This window comes from Parasteatoda tepidariorum, chromosome 8 (genome assembly GCF_043381705.1).
Source record: "Parasteatoda tepidariorum isolate YZ-2023 chromosome 8, CAS_Ptep_4.0, whole genome shotgun sequence".
Lineage (NCBI taxonomy): Eukaryota > Metazoa > Arthropoda > Arachnida > Araneae > Theridiidae > Parasteatoda > Parasteatoda tepidariorum.
Genome location: NC_092211.1, coordinates 72442030 through 72455498, shown reverse-complemented (window position 1 = coordinate 72455498; position 13469 = coordinate 72442030). Strand labels below are relative to the sequence as shown.

The 13469-nt window shown below is 30.2% G+C and overlaps 1 protein-coding gene across 14 annotated transcripts in view; it reads left to right on the top strand.

Annotated features, from left to right (window-relative positions):
- The window catches only part of LOC107448675 (voltage-gated inwardly rectifying potassium channel KCNH6), a 347084-nt gene that overhangs the window by 302027 nt on the left and 31588 nt on the right, over positions 1 to 13469 (top strand). For all 14 annotated transcript variants that reach the window (XM_071184212.1, XM_071184214.1, XM_071184215.1 and 11 more), the window contains one exon: positions 7315 to 7567. In XM_071184212.1, the coding sequence (XP_071040313.1) occupies positions 7315 to 7567 (253 nt within the window). The remainder of the gene's footprint in view (positions 1 to 7314; positions 7568 to 13469) is intronic.

Here is a 13469-nt window from a genome sequence, read left to right as displayed (position 1 = left end):
TATAAGATAGATATGCGACAATATTTCGTTAAAACTCTAGCTGGAGAACGAAATTATAAGAGGTGATGAAACGAAAAATAAGTCGCATTGTTTTCTGGAAAAAATTCACTGTAGCAGAACCCTACTTGCGTAAAATTACATAATCCGATCTAAACAACAACAAAGAAACGTTTCTTATTTTCTATTAAAATGTTTAAAACATGCTAATTCAATATTCTTATTCTACCACAAAAACTTAATATATAATGAAAATTCAATATGAAGAAATAGGTACATGGAATGGGTACAAAAAATGCACTAATGCAAAGAAGAATACAGAAATCAGATTTTTGTTAAGACCTAGTAATTAAGTAATCGAATAAGCAATCGATAATTAAAAAATTATTATGAACTTTATTAAAATACTCCTAAACATAATGCTTAAAAAGTCATTAGTCATAATTCTTGAATTGTTGAGCCATTCTTTTTTAATTTTTAAAATTGTTTTTAGCAGGGACTTCATATCGCATTGCTTTAAATGTTTTAATCCAGACATAAAATGAGGTAAATTTTTTAAAAAAATAAATATAGCATTTTATATAGCATTCAAAGCTTTTATTTTGAATCATTATATACTTTCCAATAAATGTTAAAAACAAGCTAAAATAAATTATTCTGATGAATATCTCAACTATAGTCGACTCATCAATTGTACAACTAATCAAAAAAGTTTGACCACTGTTTCGCCACCAGAACTCCAATCACCTAGCCCTTTCTCTCTATCTAATCTTACAAATTGCTTTACGTAAGACTATATATAATTTTATTGATCTTCCTAATTCATGTCTTGGGAAATACAATCGGACAAAAATATCTCAACTTACTCAATCGGATTCATTCCTGCACTTGATGAAGCTAAATAAGTTTTTGAAGTTTATATTGATGTCATTTTCAATTAAATGAAAAATTTAAAAATATAATAAGCAAAAAAAAAATTACCTTGCATAGCTTTTGATCTCAATATCAAATTTTTACGGGCTAAGTTGCAACCTTTATAGTCCGAGAGATTCACTTTAAATATGCTGGTTAATTTGTGATAACTACTAATTAATCTGTGATAACTATTAATCTGTGATAACAAAAATGCGGACAAAACATACTTTTTGTATTATTTGGGCAATTCCATATGTGACGGAATGACATTTTGACTTGAAAAATAACATTTCATTTAAGTTTCTATGCATCTAATTTCAAGTAAACATTGTTTTTTCTCATGCATATCATTATTATTGGCATAATGCGATTCATAAACTAAAAAAAAAGGATTTTCTATCTTTTTTATTTTTAATTTTACGAACTTTTTATTTGTGTGACGGAATGACATTTTGGCAACCAAGCTTTTGGCATGCTGCTTAAAACTGGTAGTTTCTGTGAATTTTGCAGCTATTATTTTTCTGAACTGTTTTTTACTTTTAGTATAATGTGTAAGCAATGTAAAATCTGAATTTGGAAAATTAACCTCAGGTTGGCTAGCAGTTATTAGCATCTATTTGCTGTGACGGAATGACCGTGACGGAATGACAAAAAGTTTAGTGGAAGAAAGTCTTCATTTAAAAAATGTTTTATTAATATGTAAATGATAAACAGAATGTAACAGATAAACAGAATTAATATTTACGTAAGAATCAGTTAAAATTTCAACAATTTGAAAATTAGGTTGTCTCAGAAGAGGTTTTATATCTAACTTGCCAATGTCACATCTTATCTTCGTTCTCAGGAAATTTATGCATAAATCAATTTTTGTCCCATGTTCTTTAAATACTTTAACATCTAAATCGTCTTTGTTTATCAAAGTAATTTGCGCTGCATATAAATGTGCCTTCTTTTTTTTCGCAGTATGGGACAATGATTAAAGAGCCGACCGCATACTCCTCAATCATATTTTCCATTTCCTCTTCAAAACAGTGGCTTTTCAAATCATACACTTGGTTTTGGTTAAAATTAGAAAGCATTCCAATTTTGATGATTCGCTTCTCAACTACATGAGCATCTAGTGCAGGTCTCTTGTTCCTGGCAATGCTAATGTAGCAAGTGTCTAGCTGAAGTCATTCTCTTTTGCCCTCTCTTAAATAGAATAGCTGGACAAAAACAAAACTTCAACGATTTGTTGCTTCGACTTTATGAAATCATAAAATTCTTTTACATATTATGTGCCGTTTTACAGCAGCCAACATCTTGTTTGGCCTTTTAGAACAACATCACAATTACATGGTATTTATAGGTGCATGTGCTGTGAGGTATTAATGAAATACACTTAACAAAAATGAGAATAAGAACAAAAATGAGATAAGACACACTTTACATCAATATATGCTTCTTTATGAAAAGCCTCTTTTAAGGCCATAAGTATATATTGCATCTGCACTCTTCGTTACTCTGTCAGAGTTTGTATTATGACTGAATCCTTCATACTTGGGGGCTTGTAACTAACATCATCTTGACAGTAAAATTTTTTTAACCAAATTAAACAGCTCATCAACATTACTTTTCTCACTTAGTTTCTTTTGAGTTCGATGTTAAATACTTCTCACATAAAGACTGAATTAATTTTTTTACCTCTATTGGTGATTTTGGAAGTGAGTGTACAATTTTTTTTATGGTGAGTGTACAATTTTTTTTATGGCTTTACCAAGACTCTGCAGGAATTTGTATAGGGAATTTAAATTATTTGTATGTGAAGAGATTGGTAGAATTTGATTTTTTCTTTGTTTACACAATCTCTGCACAACAGCGTTTGCACTTCTGAGTTTTTTAAGTCCAACTTTTGTCGCGGAAGCTTTCTTCTCTGCCTTTCTTTCTCTGTTTTTTTTCTTCATCATATCATGGGGATCTTGGTCTTTTTCAACATTTTATCTGTCTTTCAACAGCTGTTTTAGCCATTAGGTTAATTGAAAAAAAAAATAATTCCCTAGTTTTTGACTAAGCTTCTCAAGGACTCGTTTTGTCATTCCATCGCCGAAGATGTGTCATTCCGTCACGCTAATTATTGGAAGTTAATAATCAAATGCATAGAATTTTACAATTTCTCATTGATTCTTATGCCACATCTGCTTTATATTCCAAAATATACACATTTTCATTTTGAAATTTAGTTGCAGTTTTAAAAAAAATACTAAAACATGTGACGGAATGACACAAAAAAAGTTACTTTTATTTTATATATTAAACTTAAAATGACTTAAAGACTATGTTTTAAATGTTTAAATTTTGTACTATATGCATAATTTTATCAAAATATTGCAAAAGAAAGATACATTTATTTTATTTTATAAGTGTTTTTCAAGAAAACAATTTCAGCACAAATGTGAACAGCCATGTGATTACTTTAGCATACTGCTAGATTCAAAAAACTTAAAATTATCAAAAATGAAACTTGAATAAGTAGACTTTGGCTATTTCTGAACATATTTTTAAATTCAAAGTATGCAATTCATAAAAAAAAAAAAATTCGCTTAAAAGTTGACACTTTCATGGAATTGTCCATATAATAAATGTATTTCTTGCCTAATTCGAACCTTAATTCATCCAAAAAAGGACATAATTACATGGTGGAAAATAGGACAATGATTGTTTACGCAGGAAATTCGTAGTTTTCGAGTCTCAGTTTGAATATCTAAATATTTTTTGTATACAATAAAAAAAATTTAAATCATTAAGGTGAAAAAGTTACAATTTTCCCAATTCATTAGTGTTCAATGTGTTTTTGTACTTCATTTGCTCACATATTAATTTGTGGCACCAAATGTGTGTATTCATATACAGGGGGAGGGGGGATAATGAAAAAACTTCTGTACTAACACATTTTTTTTTTCAAATTTCTCGAGAAATACTTAAAGAATCATTTTATAACTTCAGAAGTGTTTAAATCATGCGATTACTCATACTCACTCACCCATGAAGTTCAGAGGTTTGAGTGACCGATAATAAATTACATGCGAAAAATAGTGTTTTTATATAGTATTTAGCTTAAATATTTATGGAGATATGGACATTTTAAAAGAAAAAACATTTTCGTTTTTCAGCTAAAACTTTAAAAAATTTCAATAAAATTAATCACAATTTTTAGAGTAATTTAAAATTAACTGCAATTTTTTTCTTTAAAATTTAAAAAAACATTTCTTGGAAACTGTGCAATACGCAAATAAATTAATAGCGTAACATATAAGTTCATTTCTTTTCATAATTTTGTAGTGAATTTAGTTTTATAACTGTCGCCGACCTTACTTTTGGCTTGCGACTACTAAAATTTATCTTCGTAGCCCAGTATTTTTGAACCCAATCCAGAAAACAAGGGAACTCCTAGATCAAGTATTGAGAGAAATTTGTATCCATGGACGACTTTTTGATGGAACTAACCCGCATTCGCGTTACATGACGAGGAAAACCACTAAAATCTCCCACTGTTAGCCTGACGGCAAGGGGACTCTAACCCATGATCCGTCTACCACTGAGGATATTTTACGTCAGCACTGTGGTCAGTTCGAGCCGGGGGTGGAATTCGTACCAACCAGCCATCTCTGGGATTCGAACTTGGTTCACCTCATTGAAGGACGAAAGCTCTATCCCCTGAGCCACCAGGGCTCTTTGGAATCTAATTGAAATATTTGCTTCAAGCGTTCAAAATTGATCTTGTCATTTTTTTCCAAAACAACTCAAAATATCCAATCATATCTCTGATTCGGAGCTAAAGCAAAGGATTTAAAACTCTAACAATTTTATGCAGACATCATTTTCAATTATTTTTAAGTCAGTGCTTCTGAATATGAAATTTAACCGCACTGTACTAAATCGCTATATTTACGGAAAAGCTCAAGGATTTAATTGGTTTAAAAGTTGTGACGTTTTCATTTCGTAAAATACAGATTCATTTTTTAAAACAATCTGAACAGGCGCCTACATTAATTAAAATAGGGCTCTATATTTCGCGTTAGATGGAATTAAGTATATGAAAATATGTATATTTGATAAACCAGTTTTATATCCGCACGCAATCACATTAAATCCTATATGCACTCGAATAATACCCAAGAGATAAGTTTATACCCAACAGAATAAATTATATTTTAGATTGCCACATTCCTACATTAAATCATTCATTAAAATTATTTATTCATTATGGTTTGGTTTAGAAAAGCGCAGATCTAAGTCTTTTCGAGATATTACTTTCGTTTACAGTTATCACTGATTTTGTTTTAAATCTGCTTTTTATTATTTTATCAATGTTTGACTTAATATTAAAAAAAATTTAAAAAAATTAATAAACATATTATAAAATAATCAATAAGAACTTATGAGTATTTTTTTTCTTTTAGAAAAATACTATCAAAATAACTTTTCTTCTCGGAAAAAAAAATCTTAGAAAATTACCGTACTGTTTAGCAATGACATTTCTTGTAAAAGAAACCATAATTTTCGATTATAAAACCAAAAATATACGGTATTTAAATCATTCATTTTGCAATTTTAGCGTTGGTAGCCGTTTATTGGAGATCCTGGTTATCAAAATTATAGTTCTCATTATAGTAAAAAAATACAAAATTTTAAATAAAATTATTTTAAGTTAATTGATTTATTTATAGTAAAAAATACATTTAGTAAAATATACAAAATGGAAAAGTAAATTAAATCGAATAAATTGTTTTTATGCCATTCTCTAGGGTACCATGATAAAATTAGCAAATTTCACCCAATGTACCAAATTTTATAACATATTATAAAACTATAATTTATTCATTTATTTATTTTTTACCAAAATTGTTACTTGAGCGATTGGGATTAATTACCAAGTTTTTCGGTGTTCCCATATCGATATTCCCAAATCTTCTTAGAGTCCGAAGCGCAGCAAACTTCGGGTAGTTTTAAACATACTTTTTTCCTTAGTGTAGATATAACATTTTCGACTGCTGAAAACTATTTGTTCTTTCATTGTAACTATTTAAGACGTTTAAAAAAATAACTGATTTAAATACAATGCATAATAATAAAATTAAGTGTAAATTGAATCAGCAATGTACATTAGTTGTTCATCGATATTCGCTATGTTTACAATTTGTTTAAAGTATTCTAGAAATACTTAGAGATTTCATATCATAAAAATTTGATTTTGTTATTTATAACAAAAACTACAATAAAAAGTCCTATTAAATTGATTTTAAATAAAAGAAAATCCATGACAAAATAAATCAATAATCAGTGAATTCGATAAATTTCCAAACTAAAAATCCAAAAATCGATAAATTTCGCTATCAACCACTGAGACAAAAAGTATCGCCAAAACTTACAGAATATGGTAAAGTTTACCATATTTCTGGCTCGGTAATTTTTACCGAAGCGCTTTGGTAATAATTTCTATAAAATTAACAATAAAGCATGCTTTTGTAAAATATGATGAAATTTGGTAAATGAAGTAAAATTTAGTAATTTTATCATAATACCTTAGCCTGGCATAAAAACCATTTATTCAGTTAAACTATTATTTTTAAACTATTCGGTTAAACTTTTCAATTTTGTATTTTTTTACTGAATGAGTGGAAATAAAAACTATAATTTTGAAAACTAGAATTTCTGGTAAATCGTTACCATAAGAACAAAAAAATTACCAAATGAATGGTATAAATGCATTATATTTTTGTTGTATCAAACAGAATTTTCTTTTTTTACCAGAAATGCCATTACCATACGGTAAAGTAATTTTACCAGAATTTTTTTCTCCAATCCCTATGAAAAAATATGAACATGAGGTCGTATACATGAATAGCAATACAGATATTAAAAAAAACGAATAACAAAAGTTTCTCACAAAAATTACATTCATTTTACCGGACGAGAGTAGATACACTACCTCCCCGTGGTGCACCCTGGTAACGTCTTTGACAGCTAAAATATCTACTAATTCCGGCATGCAGCATCACTCTAATCGGGATCACTCATGTAGTGTTCCGTGTAGGCTTAGTGTTCTTCTATGGAATGCAGGTGATCTAAGCACTTGATGGGATGTTCGGCTGTACACGGAGACTCCGAAGTAAACAGATATTGGAGTGCTAGGCATCTGCTAATGAGTCATTGACTTTTTCCCCTTATCTATGTTTATTCTTCCTGTCAAGAGTTTGTCAATTTCTGCCATTAAAAGTAAAAAAATAATAAAAATAAAAATTACTGTGCGAGATAAGATTTCTTTCCTTTAAAAATCATATTTGTAATCAAAAGATGACAATTAATTTCAGGGTAATCAAAACAAATCTAATGTGAAAATAATGTATTTGATTTATTTTTCAGGTTCTCAAAGGTTTCCCGGATTGCCTACAAGCAGACATATGCCTCCACTTGAATCGGAACTTGCTCAATAACTGCTCCGCTTTCAAAGGGGCCAGTCCTGGATGCCTTCGAGCTCTCTCCTTGAAATTCAAAACTACACACGCACCCCCCGGTGATACGCTGGTCCACCGGGGGGATGTCCTCACAGCACTTTATTTTCTTTCCAGGGGAAGCATAGAGATCATTAAAGATGATGTCATCCAAGCCATTTTAGGTAAAACATTCTTTCATCTTATTAACGTCTGATCGTTAAGACACGGTTCCCAGCAGATCACCGAATCAGTGTGCGGGTGGGTGACCACTTGGATCAGTCTTCATAGGGACCGAGGGTGCGTGGTATAGGTCCTCGCTAAACTGTCCTACTTTAAAGTGCTCGACTTCGCGTGCAGGTTGTCGGGCTACCGAAGCGGGGGTTCCTTCCCCTCTGCAGATGATCACAATTGTGATATCCTGTCTTCGGATCATCCTCAGGGATGTTTCCCAGACTGTCGCCAATAGCCCATTGTGCAGCTCTAGTATGACGTAAATGAAATACGACAACAACAACTCATCTTATTATCTGTCATTTTCACTAATTGATGATCACGGAGAGAATTGAGAATTATTACGTTTTGACAATGCACTAAAGTGGGAAATGGGTTCGCTCCGAGAGTTATTGCGCAGTGAAGATAGACCGTGCTGGGGAGAATGGGTTTTGTCCCCGTTAATTTCCTTTTTACTCACAATCAGATTTCCTGGATATAAACTGCTCATCTCTCTTGACCTTCCTTTATTATTTAAAACGGAAAATAGTCAAAAATTTTATTTGAAAAAATTTTCAATTTTTTAACTGGCTAGAGTACTCACATCTATATGAGAGTTGTGTTACCAATGACAGTGTGAGTTTCAACCGCTTCTAGGTAGTGGCAAGCAGACGTTTTTTTACGATATTAATGCAAAGAGGAATGAAATTCAATCGAAATTTCTGTCAACTTTTCGAAAAGCTGAAACACTCGAATTGCAATCAGAGCTTTGTGCTGCACAGTAATGCAAATTGAAATTGTTTCCTTGCTCCACAAGCAGAAATTATCTGAATACTATTCCACAAGAGAATTATCGCATTTCAAAATTTAGACCATATTCCGTAAAACTGGACTATTCAAATTATAATAGGAGCTTTGTCTAGTTGGAAATTCAAGTGTCAATTGTGTTTTGGAGCAACAAACAATTTATCACGGATTTACCATGTTCCGACTATTAATAAAATGCATACACTGCAACATTTTTTTGCCTGATGACAATGATGTAAGTTAGGCCAGGATAGCCTGGTTGGTAAGACACTGGTCCCATGTTCAAGAGGTCGTGGGATCGATCCCCGCCAGCCGAAGACTCGTGGCGTATTAAATGGTGATTAATGCACGTTAAATCTGTTGAGTCACGAAGTCCTCTGTGATCCCATTACAAATCATACCTCTGGGGGTACTAATCCAGGAGTGTCCTTGTCATCTGGATTAGTTCAAAATTACAAGGCCACAGAGTTGAACATTAGTAGTCGTAAACCCGAAAAAATCGGGTCGGCTGTTCAACGACGGTTATAAAATAAAAATAAAATGATGCAAGCTACAATTGCTTTCCAGAAGTTGCTTGCAAAATTTCTCTTCGTTTTATCGCTACAATCGCCACAACTTTTCTGCATAAATAAGTTAACAAACTCAAAACTAAAAAGTAGAAAATAATAAAGAAGAATAACATTTTTAAAAACTACAGTTAAACGGACGAAAAAAAGAAGAAACAATTGCATATTTATGACACCTAATATAAAGTCATAATGAGTAACGCCTTCTTAATAAACTTCTATCATCACAAAAAAATCGCTCTTAGAATAATTCTAAAGCAATGCGATCAACGTTTATTATTTTAGGCGCAATAAAAATAAAATTTCCTCTTTTTAGTCCCCTTTTAACGCAGTGCTTAAAATTTCGATTTAATTTTTGTTTGTCTCATTGATCATGTAATAGAGTTGATATTCAACTTTTGTCACCAATTAAGCATTCCACGTACATTTTAGTTGACGAAAATTATCTAAGTTAGAATGCATGTATATTGATTGCATGCATTCCCGGTATTCCCGTGTACTTTCTCAGAAAAAAATAATGAATCAATCATTGTAATTTTTTCTGAGAAAGTGCACGATAATGTCGATGTCGAACTATAATGTCAAATTTGCCTTAAGGGCATCGTTCACGGAAACAATAATGTTATCGTCTGTGGCAAAGTAGGCCAAATAGCTGGTTAAGAGCGATAAAAATTATAATCAATTCCGTCTGAAAGGCTTTGTTGATATAGCGCGAATAATATCTAAATGTTATTTGAAATAATTAGTAGAAATAAATATTATTATTATTACGCCACAAAATATAAAGCAAAATAACTCCTAAACTTTTCATGGTAAATCCAACGCTGCGATAGAACTTTAACGAGATTTATTGGAAATTGAATTCATTGAATAGTCAGAAACACGCTTCTTCATAAAAATTTGATTGAAAGTTACCAATAGCCAATTTTACTCATACAAGCTACTTTTCAATATTAAACATAAATCATTTGAACTGAAAATGTAATAAAATGTTTCCAAGTGAGTGCTTTGTTGAGTTATGTAAAAAAAATATTTGTTTTTGAAAAAAAAAATACAAATAACTTTAAATTTAAAAAGGAAAGCTTTAAATAAAAAAAATTAAAAACTAACTTTGAAAAATTTATTTTAATAAAACAATCATCCGAGTTTTAACATGTGCTCTTATTTACTAGGAATGGCCGGCCAGGTGGCCAAGCGGTTAGCGTGCCTGACCTGCGAAACTAATAGCTCCGGGTTCGAATCCCGCTCAGAGGTCATGAATGTTTCTCTCTCTGTGCTGTCCTCTGTTCTGTGTGATATGTGATTGTGGCCCACCCTATGAACGGGTATCTGTGGCAGTGTGGCGTGCGTAATGTTGCTCGTCTCCGTAACTTAGGTTCACAGGTGTAACGGTAAATGAGCTTCCGACGTCTTAAGAGGTGAAGAACGAAAGTTCAGTACTTGCCTTTAAGAAGAAAAAAAGAAAAGAAATTATTAGGAAATAAAATCTTTAATGATATTTTAATAGTATTAAAGTAATTGTTGTGTTATTTGTAAGAAAATATTCGCATTCTGTTTTCAACTGTTGTCTATTATACTTTCTAAAGTGCAAATCTTACAAACCAAAATAATAAATAGATATCATTTACTCATTCCCTGAAAGTAAATTTAGTTTGAGAGCTATGCATAAATATATTGCATTTTTCCACAGCTCTCTTTACATTTTATTCATTATGATTTTACTAACTTTAAAAAAATATGAATGCAATTTTGTATTTAATATTTAATTAATTTTTCAAATTTTGTGATATATCAATTATTTAAATTAAATTAATAAATAATATTATTTAAAAAATAATGTTAATTGAAATTAATTATATTAATTAAAAATTAAAAAATAATATTAATTAAAAATTAAAATATTAATTAAAAGTTAAAAAATAATATCAATTAAAAATTAAAAAATATTAATTAAAAATTAAAAAATATTAATTAAAAGTTAAAAAATAATATTAATTATTCAAATTTTGTATTTAATATTTAATTAACTTAGTTGGAAAAAAAAGTATTACATTTCTGAATTTTTGTGTTCTGATTTAAAGTGGACCCTTCTCTTTGGCGAATATATTTCTCGGTCGCGAAAGTGGTCATTTCACCCAAAAACTTGCAGTAAAATTCTACACAAAAGTAAAATTTGTCGATTCTAAACAGTTATTTCAGCTTGGTTACTAACAAGCTTAAGTACATAGATTTACATGCATAAATAGTTAGGTTTATAAATATTTTGAGAATTCTATAATTCAGACTATGATTGTATCGAACAAAAATGAGTATTACCAGGGACACCAGATACCCGGTAAAATCGGCTGGGTCCCAATACACAGTAAAGATTCATGAGACTGAAAACAGGTACGGGATAATAAAATTATTTTACCGGTGATATAAATCTGACTGGGTACCGGGTAATTACTGGGTATCCGGTACATCTCTAGTAAATCATTTACGAGGTTTGCTGACTTGCCTGCAAGAAGAGTTCGTAGCGATAGTGATGGACTAAACCCCCTGCTACCACAGCTGTTGATTGTTAAAGATGATAAACCAACATCGAATGCCTAAATGTATATTGCAATACATAAAGCATCTTACGAATGAGCTGAGCATGAAAGATCAAAGATTATCATTCAGTACATTAGAGAGAATACTGAGTGGTGCTGCTATTTAGTTAGATTTAATGATTGGAGTTGCTGCCATCTACTAAGACAATCGGAAAAGTCGGAATTGAGTAGGTGCCCCTTCTGTCATGGAAGGGGTATGAACTTCTGAAATCTAGAAATGGATCGAAGATGGCGCATTCGTTTAAGTCCGGTAAAGGTTTGAGAAGTGCAAGTATTGATGGTTAAGATCAAAACATTCAATTCGCTAGTCAACACAGCAGTGGGTTATGCTTCTTAGCAAAGATGATCACTCTGCCGCGAAAGACATGGTTGCCTTAGAAAGTTTGGACGCAATAGAATACATATGCTACTTGACTGTGTTTGACAAATAATAAAGTGACTTTTATAGTTTCATTTATGGCTCTATTAGCTAAAAAGATATAAAGGAAGCAAACACGTTAAAAGTCTTATGTAACAATGACTACGAACAACATTTAAGTTAGAGTTTTTTCCTGCTGCGAAAATGTAATCGAAATGACTCGTTAACATGTTTTAATACTCTCTAATTAGATTCTCGTAGTATATTATATATTTTTAGTTTAGAAGTGTGCCATGTCTCCGTAACTATATTATGTAGGTCATTAGTTTTAGAATCCATAAGCAAATTATTAAACTTGTCTTCAAAAATATTGACAGACAAACGGAAAATCATTAGCATATCATCAAGATCTATGTAATCGAAACATTACAACGACTTGTTGACTACTGCTCTTCGGTATAAATTATAAATTCATTATCTTCTCAATAGTTAGATAGATTAAAACGTTTGGCAAATGTTCTGCTGAAGAAATTATTATATATTACGCTTAGAATTTAGCGTATTTTATTAATAGACACTACACAAGAAACCTTAAATGCTGAATTTTATACAATATAATATACATTTAATTTTCTATCATCTTTAACCATAAATTTAAAAGCATTTACAAATTATTAAATTTTCAAAACAAGCATTAGAAAAAATCTGCTTTAACAACATCATAATAGAGTCATGAGTTATCAGTAAATTAGATTTGAAAGTTTAGATTTATTCAGAAACCAATTCCGATTTTAAAAAAATTATAAATCATGCCAGAAAAATTTAATATTGTGAATATTGTAATTTAATATTATGCCAGAACAAAGAAGTTATTTAAAGTGTTTTATTCCTTTTCACAAATCACCAAGACAGTATTTTTAATAACTTAAATTAAAAATATTTTATTTAATATAATATTTCATTATTTTAAAAATAAGACAATAGTTCCTAGTAAACTTTTAAATTTAAAATGAAATGCAATTCTTAATTAATTTAACTGAAAAACTGAACTGAAAAATCAATAACTTTCCAGTTGAAAAGGTCTAATGCTTTAAAGATTTTTTGATACAAAACTAACTAGATTGGACTTTTTTTACGTAAAAAGGATTCAAATTTACAATATACTGGCATCTTATTTATAACTCTTCTTTCATCCTAACAAATTTAATTTTAAAATTCAATGCCGCAATGAGTTTTTTAGTGAATAAAAAAGAAAAATTTGATAAAATATGCAAAAACTATACAGCAATAACAAATTTTTTCGTTAAGTATAAATAATTTTTATAAGCTTACATTATAAAATATTTTTCTTTGCATGTTGAAAAGAGAGAAAAAAATATCCCTTCATTTTGTTAATACATAGGAGAAATTTGGAATTCATGAAAATATGTTTAAATAAAAACAAACTCTAAAATTCTAAAATAATATTTTTGCTTTCTCTTAGGCAAAATTAAATTTTATTAAAAAAGAGTAAATCTCTGCTGAGGTTTATACATAAATAAATCTAATT